At 47.5% G+C, this 27,500-nt stretch overlaps 2 protein-coding genes across 3 annotated transcripts in view; one reads left to right on the top strand and one right to left on the bottom strand.

Annotated features, from left to right (window-relative positions):
* The window catches only part of ccdc28a (coiled-coil domain containing 28A), a 142,844-nt gene that overhangs the window by 79,063 nt on the left and 36,281 nt on the right, over window positions 1–27,500 (bottom strand). The gene's annotated exons all lie outside the window — the stretch shown is intronic.
* LOC137794269 (prospero homeobox protein 1-like) overlaps window positions 7,048–27,500 on the top strand; it is a 32,129-nt gene continuing 11,676 nt past the window's right edge. The window contains exons 1-6 of one of the 2 annotated variants that reach the window (XM_068590996.1): window positions 7,048–7,513; window positions 10,752–11,167; window positions 11,289–11,906; window positions 12,226–13,470; window positions 17,718–17,825; window positions 25,024–25,218. In XM_068590996.1, the coding sequence (XP_068447097.1) occupies window positions 10,817–11,167; window positions 11,289–11,906; window positions 12,226–13,470; window positions 17,718–17,825; window positions 25,024–25,218 (2,517 nt within the window). In that variant the 5' untranslated portion in view covers window positions 7,048–7,513; window positions 10,752–10,816. Of the gene's footprint in view, window positions 7,514–9,363; window positions 9,412–10,751; window positions 11,168–11,288; window positions 11,907–12,225; window positions 13,471–17,717; window positions 17,826–25,023; window positions 25,219–27,500 lie in introns of those variants that run through there. The other variant, XM_068590998.1, reaches the window with a different exon arrangement.

Raw genomic sequence — 27,500 nt, 5'->3', positions numbered from 1 at the left:
TCAACGAGTCGGAGGGGAGAGGGAAAAAAACACACACACAAAAAACGCTTTGACCAAGTTTGTTTTTGCTCTTTTTTTGTGTGTCTTTTTTTTTTCATCCTTTGTTTGTTTGCATTATTCGTGATGGGATTTCTATTCGGCATCTCCTCGTCCCTCGTCGGGCCTTTTTTTTTCCCCCCTTCTTCTGTTTTTTTGGCTGGACTACAAGGCGTTAATGAAAGCATTTCGGGGCGAACATGTTGATTTTTGTTTCCATGGGGATCCCGGAGGCCTGACAATGTCACGGAGGCTCCGGCCAACAGACTGGTGGAAAACACCGCTGCCTCCTCTCCTCTTTTATTCACATCGTGTCCCTCGTGTTCTCCTCCGCTCTCCATCTCACTCATTATGTTTCTTTGAATTCTTCTCGCTCTCCTCTGCACATTTGCCTCCATTTGTCTCCCCTTCTCCATCCTTGAAGCAGCTCTTCAGCTCCGTCCCTCTCGTTTTCTCTGCCCCCTCTCCTCTCTTTTCTCCTCTTTCCCTTTCTGTTTCTGACCCTCTCTATTCCGCTTACTCCCCTTTCTTCCTTTGTTGTCGTCTGTGTGTGAAGAGCTGCGATAAATAAAGACAAGCGCGGCAGTATGTGTCCGTGTGTGTGTGTGTGTGTGTGTGTGTGTGTTTGAGAGACGGACGCCAGCCCTGTGATAGCATTGTTAGCCTCTCCACCTCTCCTCACTCCACTGCACATCCAGCGACAGGCTTTCTTCCCCCTCTCCTGTCCATCCAGGCCCCGAGCCAGGAAGGCGGCTTTGGGGGCCAAGTCAGGCCAGGACGGAGGCTTCATTGTGGGGTTGCGGAGGGGCGTCGGTGGTGGAGGATGAGGACCAGGGATCCGTGCCAAGCCACGGACCCCGAGACCCTGATCTGGCTTGCCAGTCGGCCCACTAAAGGGCCTCCGCGGCCGGGCACAGCATCAGGGCAAGAGGGGAGGCGGAGGCTGGAGGTCTCTGCAGCGGTAATGGCAGCGGCTAGATTAAGACCTTCTCTCCGAATCAGCACAATGGAGGAGGTCTACGGCGGAGCCGCGCGCACACACACACACACACACACACACACACACACGCAGACACGCACACACGCACACACTGCCTCCATTCAGCTCCGTCCATGTCGCCCATCAGAGGCAGAAAAGCATGAATAAATACATGAGCCGCGTAGAGCTCCATAGGACTGATAAAGAGAAAGAAAAACACACATGAATTACAGGAACTGAAAGAAAGAATGGCAAATTGAAAAAAAGGGAACAGATGAATAATTTTGATGGTTTTGTAGTACAGTGATTGTGATGGGAGGGGAGGGGGGAAGAAAAAGGGGGAAAGGAGGGTGATGAATTATGAAAACCCTCCAAGTCCCCGAGCTCAGGAAATGGAATAATTATAGGAAAAGTTAAAGAGCCAAGTTTGAACATGAAGAGCAGAAATGAACTTTTATAGACCTCTGACTCTGACGAACACAGATGTGGTGATGAAGAGCAATTAAAGACTAAATAAAATCAATTAATCAAACGCCACAACTCGTCCAGTCCACCACATCTTTCATTAAATATGATCCAGATGTTATTGTGTCTATCACATCTACTACTACACATGATCAACATGTTATTTATATCACAATTACTACTACAACATATGATCCAGATGTTACTTTGTCTATAACATATTCTACTACATATGATCCAGATGTTATTATGTCTATAACATATTCTACTACAGCTGATCCAGATGTTATTATTCATATCACATCTTCTACTACATATGATCCAGATGTTATTATGTCTGAAACGTATTCTCCGACAGCTGACCCAGATGTTATGGGTTCTACCACATCTTGTATTGATGATACAGATGTTTTTATTGTGACCACATCTCGTTCCAACCCGTCGCCGCTGCTCCATCTCCTTCAGCTCATCGAGTGACGACACGCAGAACAATATTGTAAGAACTATTCACCGTTCCTCGTGTTGCCTCGGAGGTCAGCTGCACCTGGACGTCATTTCTAGACAACATTGTGTAAATCCTCCTCGCTTCATTGCATCGGGACGGAGACAGAAGGCTGAGAGACGGTTGAAACCGTGGCCAACAACATTTAGATGGGAAGTGATGTCATTCTTTAACCACGCTGGTTTCTGTTGGGTCAGAAGCTGGTGAAGCCGTTAGTAAGACTTTGAAAAAGTGTTCGCGTCTTTTGTTGGTGTGTTCTGAATCGCCGGCGTGACATTCGACCTGTAACGTCCACACAGGCGGAACCATTGTACCGGTAATAAGTGCGCAAAATAGATTTTAAAACGACGCATATGCTCTCAGGAACACTTATCTTTGGAGCGTCGGGTCAACTTGAGCTCATCAACGAGAAACCCTTCAGGTATTCTGCCACAAAATAATGCAGTCCACGCTTAAGAGATTCATAAAAGAAAGAAAAAACCCTCATACGTTTATGATGACATATATCGCACAATCAAACGCAGCATAATTCCCCGGAACCTGTTGCCGGTCGTCACGTCATCCGGAGCACATCGCACACACCGACGCCCTATATTCATCCGCACAATACGCACCCGGCGCTCTGCATAATTCAAGGGCATTACGAGAGAAAGCAACGGGAGAAGATGACGTGTCAAAGTGTGCTTTATTGAGCACCGTTCACTTTTCTTTGTGTCAGCTAATGTCCATGTTTTTGGCCACAGAGGAGAGTGTAGGAGCCTGGATGCCGTAATGTCTGCAATAAGACCTTTTTCACCACCTCTTACCTCTTCACCTGTACCACACGCTACTTCTGTAGTCAAAGTGTGTGTGCGCGCGCGAGTGTGTGTGTGCGTGCGTGCGTGTGTGTGTGTGTGTGTGTTTGCGTCACAGCTCTCAGAAAGGACCCTGGGACCCTCCTCGACAGTGAGAGCTTTTAGCTCTTCTTCGCTAATGTCCTGAATAATGGCATCTTGATGGAGAGGCAGCAGACGAAAAAGAGAAAGAGGAGGAAAAGGGGGGAGAGAGGAGAAGAGCGAGCGAGGGAAAAAACTGCGGAGAGACGGAGAAAGAGACAGAAAGAGAAACCTCTGCATCCATCTGTCTTTACCTCCAGACCTCCATCAGTGGCAGGCCTATCATTATTCCCCCTCTCTGCCTTTCTATTTTCATTATTCCCTTTTTGTCTCGCTTTTCGGGGCGATGATGATCCGCCGAGATAAAACACACATCTCGATGTGTGTGTGTGTGTAAGGCGTCCTTATGTGGCGTGCCAACCTTTTAGCAAAGTGAACTTTTCATGACATGGAGCCATTATGAAGAAGAATATGCTGGTTGTTTTTTTAGTCACATTACCTGCAAGATGCAGCTTCGCTAGCAGCAGAGTCGACTTTGTTCCAGTGAGGAAAAGTTTGCTCCTGATAAATAAAGTCATCTTTTCCCTCCTCACTTATTCTGCACCTCAGTGTTTAATGTAGCTTCTTAGTTTGTTATATTTCGTAAATATAACACATAAGAGAATTTTGGTGTCAGCAGGAAAGAGGAAAACTCACCAGAGCTGCAACTATTAAATTAATCTGCAACTCTTTTTTTTGTCATTTTCTATGAAAAAACGTCAAATTTCTTCAATTGAAGCTCCCTAAATAATATATTCTGGTTTCTTAATTTCTCTAAATTGAGTATATATTCTTGCCGTGGACAAAACAAGACGTTGGAGGACGTCGTCTTGGGCACTGATCCACACGTTTCACAAATGGAGAAACACCATCGACGCGTCCAACCAGAGCTGCAGCGACGCGGAGCGCACGGCGACGCGCGTGTCTTCTGGTTGAAACTGAAAAGTGGAACTGGAATAAAAACCGTTTAAGATTATGAACAAACATGTGGCCCGTGACTCGTGACTCGATATTTATCTGAGATGTATCTTTAACTGCATGAGAAACTCACTTTTTGATGTTCTTCAAAACCTGGTTTTGGGTGATACTTGAACACATGAGGCCGTGCTGGAAGAGCTTGTTACCTGGAGCAGAAGTGAGATTAATGCTTTCCACTCAGAAGCTGCTGCACGTGTGATGTTGTGTTGTTTCTTTGTTGATTTCACTCTTTGGTCCTTTGATATCAGCAGCAACACAAAAAAAAAAACACTAACTGTTGGTATTTGGGGTTGTGAGGTCGTTCTGGGATGTTGGTGTTCAGTAAACTGCAGGGAGAGTTCGGGGTGACCGGCCGTGACCGAAACACACACACACACACACACACACACACACACACACACACACACAACCCAGCACTTTTCACCTCCTGTGTGTGTGTGTGACGTTCTCTCTCTCCCTTTCTCTCTCTCTCTCTCTCTCTCTCTCTCTCTCTCTCTCTCTCTCTCTCTCTCTCTCTCTCTCTCTCTCACACACACACAGAGTAACACACACTTTCTCCATCACACACACACACACACACACACACACACACACACACACACACACACACACACACACACACACACACAGGCAAAGTGGGAGGGGGGTCATCGCCACGTCAGGCGTGTACACATGCAGGGAGGTCGAGGAGTTAAACATTAATAGCAGTCATTTATTGTCTACTTGTGTTTGTGAAAACAGCTGCAGACGCATGTTCAATATGAAGGCTCATAAGAAAAGATGATTCTCTCCTTACATTTTTTTATTTTGCATTGGTCATCATGTAGCTGGTATTTTTGTGGTCTAAATGTGTTCCTTTAAATTGGCATTATTTTCTTTTTCCTTCCGTTTCATGAGCACAATTGTCCCCTCCTCTTCTTCTCCATCCACACAACACACAGCTGCCTCATTTCATTCGGCCTCAGTTACATATTTTCCATAAAACATATTGTCCAGACTGCGAAACGTATTGTCTCTGAAAGTGCGCATTTCCTCCTCATATCACACATTTAAAGAGATAAATATCCGCAGACATTTCAAAGTATTAAACTACACAAATTAAAAAAAAAATAGCACAACAAGTTTGTGTGTGTGTGTGTGTCGTTGTGTAGTTAAACCGCCATGTCTGTGCCAAACATGGCGAGGGATCATTAGCAGAACTGGGCCTGTTGTCCTCTGCGTGCGAGGACAACCGACACGCAACACACGTCTGTCTCCTCGGGGGAATATTCATCTTCATATCTGTCTTTTTCTACTAATGAAACCCCGCACGTCACAGCCTGACGAGTAGGCTAAATAATTGTGTAACTTTCGTGTAAATGCCGATTATATTCCCGTGCGTAATTAAGTTAAGAGGAGAGCTGCTGGATAAGTGGCGCGGCCACGCGCAGCTCTCGCGCTGCCGGGTTTGTTCCAGCGGGGTCCGCAGGATATTTCATGTTGAATAATAATAATAATAATAATAATAATAATAATAATAATAATAATAATAATAATAATAATAATAATAATGGAGACATTCCGTTTCCATATTGAATGACCTCGTTTGGTTTCATCTCAATAACTTTTAATGCAAACACGCTTTATTAATTTAAATGTGTTTTCCATAAAGGAGGCACACACACACACACACACACACACACACACACACACACACACACACACACACACACACACTGCTGGCATTCCTCTGTACACACACGCACACGCACGCACGTACAGCAGAAGTCTGAGTTAATCCAGTTAATCTCTCATCTAATGTGACACAAACGGCTTTTTTAAAATCAAACCAAAATCAATCAATATATTATGTAGAGTTCTACTTTTCTCACATAATTTTTCGTGAGGTCGAGACATAATCTGCCTCATTCATAAACGGGTTAATACACATCATTGTTTAATCTGTACTGTTTTACTTGGATTAACTTCCTCAAAATTAAAAAAGAAAAAAGAAAAAAAGAAATCGCTTCATCTTATTATTTCCTGTCTGTGAGATCTACAGGACACTCGTGTTGTGTGTCCGCGGTGCGTCCTGCTGGCTGCAATATGAACGCAAAGCCTCATCAGTGAGCCTCGACACTGGAGGAACGTGCACGCGCTTTAACTCGACATAGCAATGCAACGAACACACAACAATTTCATTCAGTCCCCGCGAACTGAAATTAAGATTATTTTATAGAAAACGAGTCACGGAACGCGGATATTCAGATGCAATAAATCAACATGCCGCTGCAGGATTCATGCTGGGTCCTTCAGACTCCCGTTTCTCAAAAGGCCTCAGCGTGTTGCAATTTAAAACTCGCCTCAACGTGGAAATATTCCTGTGATTGTTGCTTCATGTGCAGCTCTCTCGGTGTCTTTAGGACGGACTAGATTGCTGGAAACCGGTGAGATCCTCCCCGCGCGGGGTCCTGCAGCAAAACCCGGACTCCCTCTGAGGCGCAGGGGGTTGCATGTCTGACCCCTGATCTCTGGAAGACAAGGGGTCGGAAGTTTCTGCGTTTTTTTGGGGGGGCGGGGGGCAACTTTCTCTGATTGACATGGAGCTCCGTGGAGGCGCGCGCTTGTTTCCAAATACGCGCACACAGCTGCTTTGAAACACACATGTATCGACAGGGTGCACGTGAGAGGGGGGGGGGGGGGAGAAGAGAAGCAGGTACACTCAAAAGCCTGTTTATTAATAAAGAAACCCGCAATAACCATAAAGCTGAGCTCGTTAACAAGCAGTTGTAGCACAATGGCCGAGGCCTGTCAATCAACTCCCATTTGAAAGTTATTTTCATTTAAAGGCACAAGTCTGGAAGTAAGTAAAGGTGTTAAAAACCACTGCTTTGATTTCCTGACTATGTATTTGTATACACAATAAAATGTTTTTTTTTTTAAAAAGGAAGCAAACGCTGAAACGCAAGAAGGGAACTTAAAGTCCGCTTGAAGTTAAACACACAATCGCTTCTCTAAACGTGTCTGCAGCTTCTCCGTCAAGAGAAAGGTCGGTGAACCTGACTTTCACGCTCCTCTCTCCTCCCTCTCCCTCTCCGCTCTGGCTGCGCGTGCTTTCGGGGGGTTGCTCCTCTTATAAATAAAATCCAGCGTCCGCGGCTCCGCTTCCTTATTGGTCAGGGGGAGTCGTTACCTCACTCCGGGAGCGGTGACGCGGCGTCTTCGCGTATCCTTCACGCGCAGAGTCGCTCTCCTTGAGTCGTATCGAGAGTCTTGCAGTCGGTCGGAGCGCGAGACAGGATTCAGAGGCGGACGGACCGGGGTGCGCTCGATACTGAACACTTCCCGTCCCGGGAGGAGAGCGGCGCACAAGAGCAGACTCTCTCTCTCTCTTTCTCTCTCTTTCTCTGTCTCGCTCACTCTCTCTCGTGCACTTTCCCTGTCAGTCTCTCTCTCTCTCTTTCTCTCTCTCTCTCTCTCTCTTTTTCCGTGTCTCTCGCGCACACGCCCTCGCGCCCGCGCGCGCGCGCACGCTCTGCATACGTCTCCACTTTGCCGTAGTAAATTACGGCATTGATCTCAACGACGAGTGCGGATCTGTCTCTGGTGTTTCGCCCTTTCTTTTCTTCGACGGGGCGACTTCGAGAGAGAGAAAGAGAAGTAAGTGGAACCACGAATTATTATTATTATTTATGGCCGGCATTATTGTGTCTCGTGAGCTCGTATATATCGGGTGAGTGTGTGTGTGTGAGTGTGTGTGTGCGTGTGTGTGTGTGGTCTGTCCGACCGTGTTCGCTGGAACTTAACTTCGAGTACGCGGGTCCATCCTCGTCACTCGTCGCGGAGGGTTTTAGATGAATTTGGGGATTATTGTTTTCCCCTCAAAACTGTTTCTCTCGTGTTCGGCTTCACGCGCTGCGGTCTCGGGACTTCGTGGCTCTCTGAACGACACGGGACTCCGTCAACTCAGTGCTCTCATGGAAGCGTGTTTTTAAAATTAAAATGAGCTTTTTTAGTTCACTGCTCGCTGCTTCACTTTGGTTGCCAGTTTTGCGGGTTTTAGATTTACGCACCTGCCGTTACTTTTGGATTTCGTGTTTGTTTTTTTTTGTTTTTTTCATTTATCATCGGCAGCTGATTAACAAGTCAGGTAATGAAAATGTGTTTAAACCCGTCTTCTTATATTCAGATTCTCACTTTGAAAGCAAAAAAAAGGAGCGACATCCTCTTGCTTTGAAGTTTCAATGTGTTTGTCCGTCATTTAAAAGCCAGCCTCGTGTCCAGAGAGCTGGAATCAAACAAGGGCAACGCGTCACTACTTCACTACAACTTTATGGGCTTTTTAATAAATGGATGAACGGGTATGTTTGCAGCGGGTGCCAGCCGAGCTCTCCTCCCGCTGTCGTGTCTTTATTGCGGACTAACTGCGCCAAGCAGCCGTCCATAGCGCGGTGCGTAAAAGTCTCCGCGATGCGCTCCCATCAGAGGACTGATGCTCTTTCATTAATAACCAAGTTCCTCAGTTCCTCTGCAGACAGAAGTATATGTGTGTAAATTACGACAACCTCGTACAAAAAGTTTTCCCATGAAAAGTCATTTTGGAAAATCATGTTATCCTTGTTTTCTATTTTTTTTTGGTTGTTGTCATTTTAAGATTTGGATGAAAGTCTAAAAACATGGAGACAGAGTCTCGGTTGAAGTGACGTTTCACACGCTGGTATATGGAAATAAGACATTTACAGTTAACTTACTTCCCATTTCAGTTCTCAATTGCAGAGCTCTTCAAATGCAGATTAGAACTGAAGTTCACACACACACACACACACACAAATACACACAGACACTCTCACATCTCCTTTCAGTGCTCACCTTCAAACATGAATGCAACAGTTGCTGAACTTCTTGTCTATTTAAACACGTTGCATTGCTGCTTGCTGTTCCAAGAGTATTTATGAGCCGAGTAATGTCCACATGCACCCTCGATTTGACCTCAGACGCACATTTCAGTAACCAGGTTTCCAAGCTCTTTGGACCCCTAATCTAGACTGTTTGTCGCTCGCTCTCTCTCTACCTCCCCTCTGTGTGTGTGTGTGTGTGTGTGTGTGCCAGACCTCTGCCCAGAGGAACAAATCCTACGCAAACAGATAGTATGCATGTCCCGCATGTGTGAGTGTATCTGGGTCACTGCCGGCCACTGCGCCGAGGAGCCGAGTGTGTGTTTTTTTTGTTTGTTGTCTTCCTGAACACCTCTCGTCTCCGAACGCTGACACCCAGAGTCACAAACTCGCCCTTTTTCCCCGGTTCGGACACTAATTCGTTCGGCGACGGCCCCTGCAGGAGCACAACGGGGGTCTTTACTCGCGTCCCTGATCCAGTGCGTGTGTGTGTGTGTGTGAGTCCGAGCACGTTGAACACATTTTTAACAGTGGGATGGAAAGTGGACACGGGCACGGCTCTGCCAAACTGTTGTAGGAAGCAGCTCTGCAATATTTCCCTAGACCTGACCCTGAAATCGCTTGCAAAACAGATGCAAACATGTAACATGGAAAACGCTGCGGGTATGTATGCATGTGTGTCCCGGGCACCCGAGCGAGCACACGTCCACTTCCAGCATGCACCGCTTTGCAAATGGCCACGGCTTATTTATTTTCAGACGATTTAGAATGAGCTTTTTACCAAATTTGATCTCGAAATTAAAAAGATAAGCAGCCTGCACGGTAAATTCAGACTTTTTTTAAAAATTTCTTTAAGATATCAGGTTGAGGTGGTTATTCATGATGTCCTGTATTTTCAGTTTGGTTTTGTAATTTATTTGAAGTATCGGTCAAATAAATCAAATTATTGTGAATTCAACTCTCATTTTCGGCGTTTCCAGAGCATCATAAGAGAAACCTAACCTTCATGCGGTGCTTCCCCGGTCACTTTAAGTGTTCCTTTCTACACTCGTCAAATTATAGATATGCTCTAATCACTTATGACAGAAAGAGAAAACACGCTTTGAATGTGCAGGATGAGGAGAACTTGGTGAAAGTGGCAGCAGTTATATGAATATACATTTCTCGTCGAAATAAAATACCCAAAGTTCATTCACGTCTAAATTCCCTGATATTAGAAATGTCAGTGAAGTACCTATTTCTTTGTGAACATAAATGAAATGAACACACACACACACACACACACACACACACACACACAAATCTGCCCTTTCTTTCTCCAGAGTGGCGTTAAATTCCTCTGACAATAAGAGAGCCTGTCGATTCCTCACAAGATGCAGAAATCAAGGTTATGCCTCAGGGGACGAGGAGGAAATGGGAAATGGTTTTGGTTATTAAAAGGCAGGTGTTACTCCTCTGTGGGAATATCTCCTTGAACTATTTAGAAAAGTGCTTCCCTCGGCTTTCGGTCCAGAGATGCGCGGAAATATGTAATTTTATGAATTTGGTGATGGATAAAAGTGGCTGCTCCATTTGCTCCAGTCAGGCATGTTGCGCAACTCTTCATTTTTGGGATGGTTTGATGGTTGAAATGGTAAAATATGAGATTGATTTAGTCGACAAAACATGAAATGTCTTTTACATTGTGGAGATTTGATTCTAAGAAATAATTGTGAGCTCAAAAAAAAAAAAAACAATGTGTTTCAATTCAGCTTTTTGCACTAGTTTATCTCACAATTCACAATATTAATATATATTTAAAATAGTTATTTCTATTTTTAAAATGAAGGCATCAAACACAGCTTCCATGTTCAATGATTGGGTTTCTCTCTGACTGAAAATTAATCACTTTATGCACAATTTTTTATCTCATTTGTGCCATGAAAACTATCAAAATGCTTCTTTCCAGCTGACATTTTAAAGATTGAAATCATAGCAAGCTGTTTCTCTTTCCGTTCTCGCAGGTAACTCTTCTCATCCCGCGTGTCTGCGAGGACCCCTGGTCATGTCCGTTTAGCTGCCCTGCGTGATGCCTGATCATGACAGCACCGCCCTCCTAAGCAGACAGACCAAGCGCCGACGTGTCGACATCGGGGTGAAGAGAACCGTGGCTAGCGCGTTATTCGGCCACGCCAGGGAGACCCTGTTTGAAAGCATGAACCAATCACACGGCCCGAACCAGGACGGAGACTGCTCGCTGGTCGGCCACGGACACGGCGGCGCCAGCGGCGACGGGGAGAAGTCCAATGTTTTGAGGAAGTTGCTGAAGAGGGCCAACTCGTACGAGGACGCCATAATGCCTTTCCCCGGGGCGACCATCATCTCTCAGCTGCTGAAGAACAACATGGGGAAGAACGGAGGCAGCGACTCGGGCTTCCAGGTATACGCAAACCCCGTCAGCCGCCAACTGATGCATCTGTATTGTACACTGCCAATCAACCACAACACATAGTCCTCAATGCTCATCCATGGTTAAATACTCTGCATTCCCTCCGCCACAGGGCAGTGGCGCTCTCTCCAGCGGCGGCTCCGAGATCCACGCCGAGGACGCCTGCAGCAACTCGTCCCGCGACCGGGACAGCCCGTCCGACTGCCTCTCTCCCGGCCCGGCCCTCGCCCCGCCGCCCTCCTCCGCCTCCTTCGGTCGACCGCCGGCTCCTTCGGGCCTCAACCCCCACGCTCCCTCCCAGCCGCTCTCCCTCTCCACCTTCGACTTGGACCGGCTGTCGGACGAGCACCTCCGCGCCAAGCGCGCCCGCGTGGAAAACATCATCCGCGGCATGAGCCACTCGCCGCTGGTGCGGCCCAACGGCGACCACGGCCAGGAGGGCCACCGCGAGAACGAGAACTGCAGCAACGGCAGCAACGGCCACCGGCGAGACGGCAACGGCCACGGCGCCGGCGGCCACGGCCACAGCCGGAGCGACGGCCCTTCCTCCCTCCTGAGCTCCCCGGGCTCTCGGGGCGGCGCGGGCGGCGCCGGAGAGGTTTACAGGGAGAACAAGAGGAAGCAGCGCCTGCCGCAGCAGCAGCACAGCTTCACCCAGCTCGTGTGTTCCCGGCAGGAGCAGAGACAGGAAGAGAGACGGCAACTCAAGCTGCAGCTGGAGGACATGCAGGTCGGTGGAAGGACGAACGTTAGCCGCTCATATGTTCAATTTAGTTGCCGAGTTGATGCTTTGATTAGCAACTTAGGGCACAGCAAAACAATAAGAACCAAGGATTTGAGGAAAAGAAAGAATGTGGCACAGATTCAAGGAATATCTTTATGCTATTCGGATCCTTGAATCTGTTCCTGGAGCCAATTAAAAAAGTCTTTCATGTCTGTCCGTAGAATCTCAGACATACTGTCGTATTCTCTTTTCTCCTCGAGTAAATCCATGGTGACGTTTAGCTTCAGACGACATCTTCTTTGACACTCTGCCCTCTGTTACTCAGAAACAACTGCGTCAGCTGCAGGAGAAGTTCTACCAGATCTACGACTCGGAGACGGAGGAAGACGAGGACAACGGCGAGGGCGGGGAGGCCGACCGGGGCGGCGAGAGAGAGGAGGACGGCAACCTGTCCGAGGACAGCATCCGCTCCGACGGCCTGGAGGAGCGGCACCGAGAGAGAGGCCGGCGCGGCAACGACGACCTGTCCGAGCTGGACCCGGGCCTGTTCCTGGACCGGGCCCGGGCCCTCCTCCGAGAGCAGGCCCTGATCGACGGGGAGATGGAGGACGACGCGGACGCCAGGAGGCAGGCGGAGAGGAGCGTGGAGCGGGTGATGAAGCGGAGGGAGCGGGGAGGAGGGCGGCAGCTGGCCGAGACGCTGAAGCAGGAGCTGAACTGCGCCGTGTCGCAGGTGGTCGACACCGTGGTCAAGGGCTTCTCCTCGCCCAAGCAGGCCGTCGGCCACCACCACGGCTGCCACAGCAGCACGCCGGTGGCGCCCTCCTCTTCCTCCAACTCGTCCTCTTCCTGCCCTCCCCCTTTCGGCACCCTGCCCTCCCTCACCCCGGACTCGCGCTTTGGCAGCGGAGGCGGAGGCGGCGGCGGCGGCGGCGCCCTGGCCCTCAGTATGAACGGCGACGGCAGCCCGACCCCGAACTACCACTCCTCCGGCCAGCGGCTGCACTGCTTCGGCGACGTCATCGTGCCGAGCCCGCTGGACTCCTTCGGCGGCCTGAGCGGCAGGCTGAGCGGCCTGCCGGCGCCCCACGACCAGACGGAGGCCCTGCCGCTGGTGGTGCGCAAAAGCGGCGGCGGAGGAGGTGGAGGAGAGAACAGCAACCCCTCTCTTCCCCCCCCTCCCCTCCCACACCACCACTCCCTCCACCCCTCTCCTCTCTCGGCCTCGCTCGGGTTCAGCCCTCCGTCCTTTCGCCACCCGTTCCCGCTCCCCCTCATGGGTTACCCCTTTCAGAGCCCCCTTTCGCACGGAGGCGGCTACCCTCCGGGGCCCAAGGACCATCACCGGTCCTCCCCCGACTCTATGGACGTGACCCGGGAAGCCGTCAGCCTCAGAACCAAAATGGCGTCGCTGGGCGGGGGCCATCTCAGTCACCACCACCACCACCACCACCACAGGCAGAGCTCCCCGGGCCAGCACGGGCCGGAGGGTCTGTCCCTGTCCCTCATCAAGTCGGAGTGCGGGGACCTGCAGGACATGGCCGACATGTCGGCCTACTCGGGCAGCACCGTATCCTTATGACCGTCCAGATGTGCGCGAGTGTGTGTGTGGGTGTGTTTTCTTGTGCTTTGAACCGTTTTGATCCTGGGGTTAGGTTCAGATTTGTTCAACTTTTAAACACTATTTCCTTTTTTTTTTTTTTTTTTTGTTTAATCACAGTCTTAAAGCGACATTATTTCGATAAAAATATCCTTAAGATTAATATACAATACCTGCCAGTAGAGCTGGACAATATAACTTGAAATGACAGTGTTTCAGTTGTTAAGATAACCTTTTTATTCCTCTATATTTCGGTGCATGTGACTCTTCTGATCTGTAACTAATGAAATCCAGCTTTACATTTATATGCAATAAGCACGCAGGTTGTAATTGGGACACGTTGGGATTAGTGAGGATTACGTTGAGCACGTCTAACACTGACATATTATATGAAATCACCATTCGAAGCATTTTTTGTTTGTGTTCTTGGAAAGAGTTTAAAATCAGCGATGATTTTATCTTCCGCTCTCTAAGAGCCGAGACATCCTGACACTAGTCGGACAAAATCTTTAAATAATAGACATGAATCTGCATTAATTGGCTCCGGGCCTGACCGTCTTGTTTCCTCGCTGAGTGGCGAGATGAAACGGGCCGCGACGGGTCTTGCAAGAGGGGGGAAGATTAAACGGGTCGCGCGCTGCTCTCTCGAGCTCTTTTAAGTCTGTGCAGCAGGTTGTGGTGTTTAAAGGTGCTGAGAAAGCTCTTCAACACACACACACACACACACACACACACACACACACACACAGTCCGAGACACTCTTGTGCTGTTAGGTTCTCTTTCATCACAAAGACTTTGTACATAAACGCTCAAAGCAAATCATATTTCGCTCTGTGTGTGTGTGTGTGTGTGTGTGTGTGTGTGTGTGTGGGGGGGGGGGGGGGGGGGGCCGCTCAAAGCTAATCATATTTCAAAGGCCACGGGAGAGGAACAGGTGAACGCTCGGCCTTAATGATGGAAGCTTTCTAAACGTGTGTGTGGGCACACTTAAGGAGGAGAAGTGTAATATCTAAAATGTTTTCAGCCGCTCGTCTCCCTCCATCTTCTCCCACTCGCTTTCGTTTGTCGGCTTTCGTTTGCAGTTGCTCGGCAGCTGTGTGTGTTTTGCGACCTTTCACAGCACACGCACACACACACACACACACACACACGCGCGTGCACATTGCATGGCATGTGCATGTGGACAGGTGTTTGCAGGTAGCTGTTTATCTTTTCCGTCCCTAACCTTTCATATGGAGAGGGCTTCTCCCGGCCACTACACGTGCACACACACACACACACACACACACACACACATAGACACAGGCACGCACGTGCACGCTTGAAGAACAAAGTGAAAAGAAAAATAAGACTTTGAACCCGACAAACAGGAACTCCTTGCAGCTGCGACGGGGACGTGATCACAGTGTCGTCTTCAAAGCCAATTTAGATGTTGCTTTAATTAAAAAGGAAATATTTGACACGTCTCTTGATCCTGCGGAGCCGATTCATTCCAAAATGCTTTTCCATTCATTTGGAAGAAGAAGAAAAAGTCTTTGAAATTGGACATTAGTATTTCAAAGATGGTGACCACCCTTCAACTCTCTTCTCTATGTTGAAGGTAAACACATCGAAAATTGTTTGGTGTTTTTCTTCTGCATTTTATTAACAGCTTGAGTTAATTATTCTCCACTATTCCGTCTATTTAATCATTCATATTATTATTTGTACGCATATGATATGTTATTCATACAACAAAAAAAGTTATTTTCTTTGATTTCTATCTTTGGAAATGAAATAACTTTTCCTTCTAGACCTCTGGTCCGAGAACACTAATGATACAACAATTTCTTTATATATATATATTTTTTAACTTAAATCAATTCTCCATTCATCGAAAAGATGACCAAGTTGTTAAATTAAAAAGATGATGAAATGGAAGCGCATTGAAATGATTTATGTCATGAGGCGCAATTAAAATGATCGTTTTTCTGCTGACATTTAGCCACTAAAACACACACAACCAGTTCAGACACAGCAGCCGCACAGACCAACACACTTCAAATGCTGTATTATTATTATTATCATTATATCATTTATGTTCTATTGGAAAACCTGAACACTTTATCTCACTAATAAGAAGTTGATATTCTCCAAAAGGCCACAATTTGCTCGTCGCTTCCTACTTTTTTAAGAAGGAAGCGATCCTTCTCACAATAATCCAGCAGCTCCTCTCCGTTCTCTCGCTCTGTCACCTCTTTCTCGGCCTCGAGCTTGAGCACCCGCGGGTGATTTGCATGGTATTGATGAAATGGTGACGGCATTGTCGGCGTACGTAAGAAAGCCCGGCAGTTAGGTTAAGGTGTTTTGCATCGATCGGAGTTCACCTGAGAGGCACTCACACACACACACGCACACACACACACACACACACACACACACACACACAAACACTCTCTCTCTCAGGTCTGTGTATCTTTAATCCTTTGTACGGAGCTGAGCAGATGTCCCCCATTCATTTATGAATTTATCCCCCCTCCCTCGCTTCCCCTCTCCAAACCCACCCCCCATTTACACACACACACACAGACACACACACACACACACCTGGCAGCAAGGTCATGTTACAGCTGATACAGTGAGCCCTGCTCAAAACCCACAGACACACTCACAGATGTGCACCAGGATGAACAAAACACACACCGACGGGAGAGGAGAGCAAGACAACGAAGCTGCGCTGTTTATTCACTGACTCACTTTAGCTACTGTTACACACACACACACACACACACACACACACACACACACACACAGAAAGACACACACACACACGTCATTTGCTCTTTGTCATGATGATACCGCCCAAAAACATTTTTCTCTGAGTCACGCCGGTGCGTTTGTTCATGCGTGTGTGTGTGCACAGGAAACAAAGTGAACACAATGTGTTGTCGTGTATTGTGTGACCCAGACACACAGAGATAGCGGCAGGTTGGCATGAATGTTAACGAGCGGACGGTGTTGTTGACGCTGCTGGATGAATGATGGACGGCGAAGCGGCTCGCTTCGCTTCTCCAGCCGTCGGGTGGATTTGGCGCGAGTCCGAGCGCTCGTTGGTTTTCGGCGTCATGTTGTAAGTTCTCCCCTCAGATAATAGGCACAGTTGCACTTCATGAAATATGTGTGCCTGATTTTAAAAAAAAACCCGATTTGGACATAAAAATAAAATGACAAACTGGAAATTTGAACTCCTCTGCTTCCTGCCCCGAAGCTGCTCCCTCTCTCTTTTCCTATACACACTTCCGTTCTCTCTCTCTTTCCCTTGATTGCTGATGCCCCTCTCTCCCTCTCTCCAGCCATATAGGGCCCCTGGGGTTTGTGTGTGTGTGTGTGTGTGTGTGTGTGTGTATGTGTGTGTTTGTCTGTGTGCTAATTGACCTTGCAGGGGGTTCCATTGATTGCCTCATCGTCTCTGATAGATTATAGGGCTGTTAATGTGGTGGGGAAATGGCAGCGTGGTGGGGCACAGCTGTTGTCACACACACACACACACACTCGTACACACCGTCACACACACACTGCGGCCTCCACAATTATTATATTCCTGGTCGAGACAGTGGGATCGACGACGCGGCTGCAGGAGTGAACGTGGGATTTGATCCAAAGCCAGCAGGTGCTCGGCTCTCCTTTTCGCTTTCGCCGGCTAAATGGAACCGGGCGTCTCTTATTGTTTCTGGAAAGTACAAACGGGGGTGCCGTCGCCCCGTTTCCTGGAGTGGTCACTTAGAAAACAGAGAAGTAAAACATCCTCCCCCCCCACACACACACACACACACACACACACACTAATCGCTCTGCGGTCACAGAATCTTATCCACACACTCGCGTCTGCTCCGGCTACTGCTTTTTAATAATTAATGACGAAAGAAAAGGGAAGTGGGCACCGTTTCTGTACTTCTCCATCCGTCTATAACGGGGCTCCTATTCGGTTTCACGAGCCTTTTTTTGTGGCACACGTGCAACGGAAAGCTCAAACCAAAGGATTTGGAAAACTGCGCGCGCGTTAAATACTCGACGCCTTGACAGTCGTGCCACAGGGCCTCCGAGTCGTCGTTTCGGACGGCAATAGCCGCATGAAATGTGTGCTCGGTGAGTGAAGGCCTCCGGACACAGATGTGCGTTTTGGGTTTTCTGGTAGAAATGTTCCTCGTGAGGTTGAAGCTCCTTGACCCGCTCTCTAGATCCAGGAGGGCTTGTCCCCCAACCACCTGAAGAAGGCCAAGCTGATGTTCTTCTACACCCGCTACCCGTCCTCCAACATGCTCAAAATATTCTTCTCAGACGTCAAGGTGAGACCTCTTTACTTCTCTCTCGTGTCTCTCTCCTATTTGCTCTCTTGTGTCCACCTTTTATCGATGTATCTCCTCATTCAATCTTTTACTTTCCTGTTGTTTTTTTTGGGGTTTTCATCCCGAACACGATGCCAAAGTTGTTATTTAGCAAAGACACAAGCAGCCGATCAATGACCCTACGATGTTTTCGGGGGTTAAAACCAAACTGACTGACGGATCTGTGCGATAGGCTTTTTGCTTAAGTCGCTGTTAGATCATTAAAACCAGAAGTATTAAAGGTCACGCTGCACCGTGGCGGCGATGGAGAGACAAACGATGGGAATTCAACGGCGTCTTTTCAATCAGAGCTCAGAAATCAGTGACAGATGGAGCAGACGAGCTGTTGTAAACAGGTATGCGTCTTTGTGTGAGGCGTTTGGGACGTTCAGATGCGCTTATGTTTTTTTCTGTTTTGTTTGTTCTCTGATCTAATTACTCACCAACTTCCCCCGTCAAGTTATTCCCACACTTGTCTTGTTTGTGACTTTCATGCATTTTGTCGTCTGATATTATTCCGTTTGTATGTGTTATTCCGTTACACTGTGTGTGTGTGTGTGTGTGTGTGTGTGTGTGTGTGTGTGTGTGTGTGTGTGTGTGTGTGTGTGTGTGTGTGTGAGAAAGACCCTATAGGGCAGATGGGTGCTCCAGTCTGTCACTTCTTTGTAGCATAATTAGAGTTTCTGGCCTTAATCGGTCTGGGGCTGGAGGGGGGGGGGGGGTTAACGCCCACTTTCCCTCTCACACACACACACACACACACACACCGACCTCAACCTCCATCTCCCTTTCACCCAAAACACACACACACACACGCAACAACGCTTCCACTCTCACTCTCGCCGACGTAAAATGAGAAGTTGAACTCGCTGAAAGTTAAACACCGACACGAGATGAACGATGACGAACGGGACGGATGGCGGGATGCAGAGAGGAAGAGAGAGAGAGAGAGAGAGAAAGAGAGAGAGAGAGAGAGAGAGAGAGAGAGAGAGAGAGAGAGAGAGAGAGAGAGGAAGAGAGGAAGAGTACAGAGTCAGATAAACAAATTAGTGAGGAGGAAAAAGGAGACCACGGGAAAGTGTGTGTGTGTCTGTGTGTGTGTGTGTGTGTTTAAAGAGGGTGTGGGGGGGTTGGAGGAACATGACAGAGGGAGCGAGGGGAGGGGTTGACAAACAAATGGAGGGGATGACAACAGAACAACAGCTTTGAAACAAAGGCGCCGATTGTTTGGTTGTTTACAGGCTGCTCCGTGTTTTGCAAAAAGAGCATACGGCTCCTCCACGGATTCAGGACGCTGTATTCAAATGAGCAGCCCCACACACACACACACACACACACACACAGACCAGCTGCCCTTTGGCTCATATCTGCGGTGACCACTTCCTCGTGGCAGTGCCACATCCTCATGGGCTGCCATGGCAACAGCCGGGTTGCTAGGCAAACACAAGGTTGCTAAGCTCACCTGCTCCGGTCCGATGGAAACGGACACCAGCGAGCAGAGCCGGGCCTCGCTTTACCGCCGTTCAGGCGATTAAAAAGGAGAGAAATGATCAAAAATGAGGACAAAGCGGGAGGATGCATATTGTTCTGGTCTTTTAAAAAAAAAAAAAAAAAGTCCCGTTGCCGGAAATTATAATTTAAGAGGAACTCAATCCGAGATGCTTTCAAATAGAAACCTTCACGGTTTACAATCATTCATTTGCTCCATGAAAAATCATCTTCAAGCGTGATTCGGATGTAATAAACACACACGGCTCGTCCCCCTGCAAGTATGACGAGTGACAAACACATCGTAAATGTCTGAACTCAGTTTCTCTGCGACAACGAAAGAACATCTCCCAAGATTCATAGTGATTTTAAACTCTTTTGTGGGGACGTTGATAATTTCCCGTAATCAGCTTAGTCGTCACATCTAAGTCTCACTTTCAATTATCCGAGTAAATATAATTAACATTTATGTGACCAAATAAACGGACGGCTTTGGGCTTTTAATTTGGAAAATTGATGAATTAGGACTAATGAGTTCATGCATAGGCTCGTTTTGGAGATTGATATTAGCTTTAATCAAATTAATCTAATCTCAAATCTGTATGTTTATCTCCAAACGGATATAATCTCCCTCATCTCAACAAACATGGATTTAGATTAGGAGATGTTTGCAGTGCTTTGGCCCCAAACTTCACTCGGCAGATGGACGGCATTACTGAAGAGGCTCGATCTGGAACTGGGATTCATGTTTCTACTGGAATGCGTTGTCTGAGTCTTTTATTTTGAAAAGAAAAAAAAAAATCACATCTTCAATTGGTTTTGCCTCTTTTCTTCCTCACACGTCTACATGTTCGGTCTCATTTCCTGCGGCGATGCGTCGTTAACGTCGTAGTCATTAAGACGAGCAGTAATTTAATACGGCAATTAGAGAGGACTTAAATACTGTAACGATGATTTACATGCATGCATCATTTCCTGTGAATCCCTCGTGCGTAAGAAGGCAATTTGACTCCGGCATGGGGACGACAACAACTGAGGTAATAATGCAAATACGTTGAAAGGCCTGTTGTTGGAGAAATGCAGGCAAATACATTCAATTTAAATACAGAGTACAACTTTAAAGGACGCGACTGATGCAATATTATATATTGTTATAACTCAACAAAGCCAGAAACTCCTCATTGGTCGTCTGTCTCTCTGTACTTTTACACCTCTGACACCACGTGCGAGGCAATCTGCCTCGAGCCCACAGATTACTGCTGGAGAAAAAAGTTAATGTGTGGTTTATTTTCTTTAGAGGCTCACTTATCTCCTAAAACAGCTGGATGATGGCGTTAAAATGCACTGCTCGAGGGGCATGGGGACTACTTTCAGAGGCGGAAGGATAACTGTATTGAGTTTTTACAGCAGCAGGATGGTGTGTGCGTGGGATTGACTCTAAGTAAACGACAGTGTGTTTTTGTAAAACAATAGAAGAGGAAGAAGATCAATCAGCCTCACAATACCTGCAGGATCAGTTTGGATTTGTTCATAAGAAGAATATATTTATTCCACTTAATCTTGAAGAAAAGTCCAGTTTATTATTACTCGCATTTTATGCAAACGCTTTACATGCAAATTTAGTTTTAATTGAGTCGTAATCCCAGTTAATCCATCAATTTCATCCGTGGGAGGAACTCCGCAGATATAATTTCGCTTAATAATAAAAAAAAAAAATGAATCATGGATAATCCTATTTGTGATGAACGAGGCTGTTCTTTTCCAGGCTTCGGTAGTAGTAGTGTGTGTCTGTGTGTGTCTGTCTGTGAGTGTATGTGTGTGGACCTGTTTCATTGTCTCATTGCATTCATTGCATTCATCATTAACATATTCCAAAAATCCGGGTCACTGTCTCTTTTTCTTTCTCACCCTCTCTCTTACCCCCCCCTCCTCCTCCTTCCCAGGGAACAATAAGTAGCATGTGTTAGGAGGATCAGGCAGATTCACTGTAAGGGAATTAGGGCCCTGAATGGCTTCCCCTAATTGGACTTGAATGGACTTTGTCTCTGGGAAACTGGTTCTTAAAGATGAGCCTCCCGCACACAATGGCCGCCTCGCTCGCTGTGGGAAGTGGGTTGAGCTGACAACTGCTTTAAGCACAGATGAGCGGGCGCGCGGGTGTACACATAAACACACACGGGATCTTAATTGCGCTCAGTGGAAGCTCTTGCCTTCTGACCAGACGATCATACGCGTCGTCACGAGGCGCTCCGGCCTCCGTCGTCCCGTCTTGAGGGAGTCGGCGGGAGTAATTAGGAGCTCGTTAAGACTGGAGGAGGGAGGATTAATTAGACGCTCGGTGGCTCGGGGAGCTCCTTCCGACTCGCACGCACTCTCACTCGCAAGTTCCCTGCCAGCTGAGGGCTTTTTCCTTTTTTCTTTTCTTGCATGAGCTGACGCACACACGTGCGCGAGCGCGAAACAGTGACACATTTGTCAGCGAGAGCCCTGAAGACTCTCGCCTTGAGAGGCTGAGGCGACGTCTCAGCTGGAATCAATTAGCGTCTCGTCAATTAAAGCCACACAGCCAATTGTCGGCGACGCGAACCAGCAACAGCTCGTCGACTGGTTGAGATGCAACTGGCAACGGGCAATTGCGCCGTCGAAGTGTTCCTGACTGCAGACGACGGCTTGAGTCTGTGTGTTTTATTCAGAAAGAAGACTGTGAAGGGACGCAGCCACATTTAAAAACAGAGATTGCAATGAGCAACACATGTCTGAGGTGTTAATGGAGCTCAACAAAAGTAACATTGAAGCCGTTTAATCCTTCACAGCACAAAAGACATCATCATATTCAGGTGTAATTATGATCCTATTCACAATTTGGTAGTTTCTTCATACAAGAAACTCCCATGTACGATTGCTTTTGCACACGTCACGCCCACGCCTCCCCTGTTCTGTCGAGTGAAGCAGAAAAGCCCCCAAAAACGTGCTCTGAAAAAGTTCCTGCAGCAGCGGTTCTTCCAGGATCCGCAGGAAACCTTCGCCGTTCACACTTGTAGATTTGTGTCGATCGTGCACATTCACGCCGTCCTCTATGTTTAAAAAAAAAATAAAAAAATAAAAAAATGTGCCGAGCCACGACGAATCCGGTTGAAGTGGGCAGATTCTTAAAGGATGTGTGTGTGTGTGTGTGTGTCCAGCGTGGCCTGGGGGGGCTGACAACACCCGCCATCACAGGGGAGGAGGAAGAGGAGGAAGAGGAGGGAGGGTGAGGGGGGAGGCACCCTGACACTTTCTCTGACACTGTCTCTTTCCCCCTTCTCGTTGTAAACAGAAATGGCATTCCTCGAGCTCAGCATTCCCCCCGCTCCCCCATTCTCTTTCTGTCTTTTGTCTCTGGCCTCTTGTTTTTTTTTTTTTCGGGTTGTGCTGATTGTGATGAGCTGGACGGGACAGAGGGAGGGGAGGGAGGGAAGGAGGGAGGGAGGGAGGGCAGGTGGTGGGATGGACGGGTGTTTTGAGGAAGATTTTAGTGCTGTTTTTATTCTACTCCTCATTTGCGAGATCAAACGTCATACTTTTTAATAGTTGTTGTTTTTTTTCCTGTATTACTCCGAGAAGACATCAGACTGGGTTGTACAGCCAGGAGCCAGTTTGCCCCCTGTGGTCAACTCTGGTACTGCAACCGAATACATTTTCCACATCCTAAATGTTTAATAAAAGCTAATTGAACGCTCATTACGTCGTCTTATTCAGAGATCCAACCGAATGAAGGAGTGGGTGTTGGTTTGTTTCAGAGAGAAGTGGAAACAGGATTATGTCTTTAAATGTCTCAAACCCAGAAATGTGTTCTACTTATAACAACAACCATATAGCCATATGGACGAGCGCCTCATGAGCCCCACTTCAAAACACCCAAACTATACCTTTAACATGTGAAACATTATTGTTTGCTTTGCTTACCAGTGGGGATCTGGGAGAAAAGAAGACAGAAAAGGCCACTGCAAGATGCTGGTGTGATATTATTATTATTATTATCTCTATTTAATTAATTGCTGAGTTATTACGTTCATTTCACTACCTCCCCCACCAAACACACACTTTCCCCTCCTGTCACTATGCTTTGTAAAACCAACTCCCTTCCCTTCTGTTGTGCACACACACACACACACACACACACACCCTCCCAATTATGCTCCATTATGTCACCCCCTCTGACCGTTCCTGAAAAAATATCTCTTTCCCCCTCCGTCATCCTCCCCTCATCTCTCTCTCTCTCTCTCTCTCTCTCTCTCTCTCTCTCTCTCTCTCTCTCTCTCTCTCTCCGTTCCTTTTTCCATGCTACCTCCCTCCATTCATCTCTCGCTCGCTCATCGCTTGTTCCTGCGAGACAATGTCTTGTAACAATACCGAGCTTAATCTCCGTATCAAAGCCGTTTTTCCCCTCCACCGAACACACACACACACACACACACACACACACACACACACACACACACAGACTTTCACTGGGCTCCAAGCGGGCAAGTAGAAAGTCCACGTCTTCCGCCTCGAACTAAAAACACATCTGACTATACCTTGAATAAAAAAATAAATAAAGGAATGTAGCACTTTAGTAGCACTTAAATGGCACTTACGTGCAGCACTTTGTAGTTTGGCTTTCTTGAGGAAATTGTACTTTCTTGATTCTTGTTGTTCTGAGTTTGTACTCGCGGCTGAATGCACTTATTGGAAGAAGCTTTGGATAAAAGCGCCGGCTAAATGAAGCGTAATGTAAAGTAGATATGTGCTCACACACAAAATATCACAAAGGACTACAAATTATTTCCGACAACCGGCACTAATCACGTGCTAATAACATATGTAATTTCACACATAAATCCATTATTATTTCCACGCTGCTCCTTCCTTCCTTCCTCCCTCTATATCTCATCAATGCAGCACTTACAAGCTGATCAAATTAAACAAAAAATGTGGCAAAAAGTGGGGACTGCAAAGTGTGTTAAAATGTAGAGACTTAAGTGCAGTTGTTTGTGTACTTGTGGTGTGATCCGACACCTCACAGAACGCATTTGTTTTCCTGAAGAGAACGTTGTTGGTGTTTGCAGTGTAGCGCTGAGGCCTGCAGGGCAGGGGCGGGGCCTGGTGAGCTGTTTAAATGTTGGTTTAAAGCCCGTGATGGCGTAACAATAAGATAATATTTGGGTCATTCGTGTTTGATGAAAGGTTTCCAGGGGCCGATCGCTTTCTCTTTTTTCCCCCAACGAGGACCCTCAAGCTGCAGACGGCGTTTTAGTGGCTAATGAGGTGGAGACATTGGACTATTTTAGGGACTTTAGTTAGTGGGTTTAACTGTACGGGTGCTGGTTTAAGTTAAGTGGACGACTGCAGTGCATTTACACACACACATCATGTATAAACAGGGAAATTAAACTATTTTCTCCTGCTTAAATGCCCCTTTAATCGTCCTCTCATCGTGTGAATCAGACATTTACAGATCTGTGACCTTGTCAGTAGAGATACAACTGCACCATATATCCCCCAAAAAAATCAATTCATATGCAGATAATCCAAAGTAAGCAGGCCCAATTCAAGTTAATCGAAGGTGTGCTGTTAGAAATCTGTGTTACAATCCTCATCGGCGTGTCTGCGTCATTAAACAGAACTGGTGTTTTCTCCTCTTCCCCAGTTCAACCGCTGCATCACCTCCCAGCTGATCAAGTGGTTCAGCAACTTCAGGGAGTTCTACTACATCCAGATGGAGAAGTTCGCCCGGCAGACCATCAACGAGGGCGTGACCGCCTCCGACGAGCTGGTGGTGAGCCGCGACGCCGAGCTCTTCAGGGCGCTCAACATGCACTACAACAAGGCCAACGACTTCGAGGTGAGACACTTCACGCTGTGAAATACAACGATGGCCAGTGTGTGTGTGTGTGTGTGTGTGTGTGTGTGTGTGTGTGTCTTAAGTGTCAAAATGTAACTCCGCTGTTTCACCTTCAACTGAAGGACTATGTGTCTTTCTTCTAGACTGTGTCAAAGAAATGAATGTGATGTCACGCGTTGGTTGAAAACCTGAGTTTTGCGGGTTTTTTTGCAACCACACGAGTCGCCCCCTGGTGGCCAGTCGAGGGAACGCAAGTTTAAAGCACCTCGGCGTTGGCTGCCCTTTTCAGAATGGGAGGTCGCCGCTTCTAATTCATCGTTTCCTGTTCCATCGTTTGGGATTAAGGGTTGGATTAGTTTACTCTACATGCCATGGATTAGTTTTTAGGTGTTCTCAATATTCGTCAAACATGAAAAGGCTCCCGTCGCAAACAAACCGTTTCTCGCTTCACTTCTCAAAACTGAATTAAAACTAGATTCAGCACAACTCTCTCACGAACGTCCTCTACCAAGTCAGCTGTTCGGAGCGCAACAGTCACCTCGCGATTCTGCTGAGGTGTGGATGTCGCAGTATGCGTGTGTGTGTGTGTGTGCGTGTATTTATGTGTGTGTGTGTGTGTGTTCGATGAGGCGAAAGAGGACGCCGCTCGAGGCGCGGGTGTCCTTGTCAAAGCGATTTGTAGAAGTCACATTCCCTCCCTCACTTTTTCTCCCCCAATATTGGTCTAAGGGGACCTGAGGGCCCTTAAACTATTCAACGTAACATCAGCAGCATTTAGATGTCCATTAGCGCACACACCTCGCCGCTGACACACGCGCTTTTCTTTTTTGCTTAAGGAGAGAAACGCTGGAGCTGAAATGCATGAAGAGTAAGATTTGCAAACACACACACACACACACACAGGACTGAACAGCAAATGCTTTGCATGCTTTGCATAACAAGAGTCAGGTAGCTTTTCACAGGTGTGTATGTAAAGAGTCTGCACAGGCAACTGACACACACACGCAAATCATTTCTGCGTGTGTATTTTGGCCGTCACTAAGGGTATTTTTAGGGACGCACAGGGTAAGGTTCACGTAGAAGTCGGAGGGGGGGGGGTTCGAGAAGCGTGACTTTGGCTCGGCGTGTACTTTCAAAATCAGCGGGCGACTATCCTCCCTCCCGCCCCGGCGTCCAGCAGTTTCACTTCTTTGATATGGAAATCCACTTCGCGACACTTGAAACCAGACAGCGTGCTCCCAGGTAGCAGTCTTCAAGGCGCCCAGATTTAGGTTACAAGTCGGACGCGTACACAAAGTAGAGCGAGCAGATGCAAACGCACAAGGCACGCATTTGCATGCCGCGAGGCGAACGTGAACAGAGAGGTCCAGACGTGCAGCCGGCAACATGCAGGATGCGGGTGAGGACTTCAGGAAGAGGGCGTCCTTTGTCCTGTGAAATGATGGCGTGTTTGCAAAGAGAGGTATACATTTTCTTCCCCTACTTTGTCCCCTTTCCTGCCTGCCTCCTTCTGTCCCTTCACCTCCCTCCTTCCATCCCTCCATCCTTTCGTCCGCCCGCCCTGAGGGAACATTACCGGCAAGGGACCTTCTCTCTCTCTCTCTCTCCTTCTCTCTCTCTCTCTGTCAAACTCAGAGGCGTGAAACTGGAACCGCGGCCGATTCAGCAAGTCTCCCGACACACACACACACACACACACACACACACACACACACACACACACACACACGCACACGCGCAGAAGTCTTCTCCTTTTGCCAAATTTAGCATCATCAGGGTTCCACCTTGGTTTGTCCCCATCCCACCCAACTCCTCCCCTCCTTCTCCGCCTCTCTTTGCTCTTTCCTCTTTCCTTGCTCCCTTTCCTTCCCGCTGAATCTGTCCTCTGTCGATTGTTCTCTCCGTCACCTCGTCTCCTTATCCTCTTCTTCTTTAATCCCTCTTTCATTTAGCTTTGTCCTCCCCTTCCTCTCTGTCCCCTGCTGTCTTTTTCTTCTCCCTTTCTTTCCCTTCGTCCTTCGTTCCATAATAACTCCCCTGACTTCCAACTCTTGTCCACTTCTCTCTCTCCAAAAACTCTCTTTCATCACTTTTTTTTCCCCTCCACATCTGTCTGATCATCCTCTCATCTTTATGCCCCAACAGCTTTTATTCCTTCCATAAAAATCTGCCCTTTGTCAAATCACCTGCCAAACGAAGGCCTCGCGAGGTTAACTAATTAGCATTTTTTATGTTTTTTTTTCCCGGTGAAAACTTCCTCTTTGTCAACACGCTGGAATAAG

Source organism: Clinocottus analis, unplaced genomic scaffold (genome assembly GCF_023055335.1).
Source record: "Clinocottus analis isolate CAN_PGR_092001 unplaced genomic scaffold, fCliAna1.0.p SCAF_24, whole genome shotgun sequence".
Taxonomy (NCBI): Eukaryota; Metazoa; Chordata; class Actinopteri; order Perciformes; family Cottidae; genus Clinocottus; species Clinocottus analis.
Note: the sequence above shows the minus strand (reverse complement) of the source record. Positions and strands in the feature narration are given on the sequence as shown.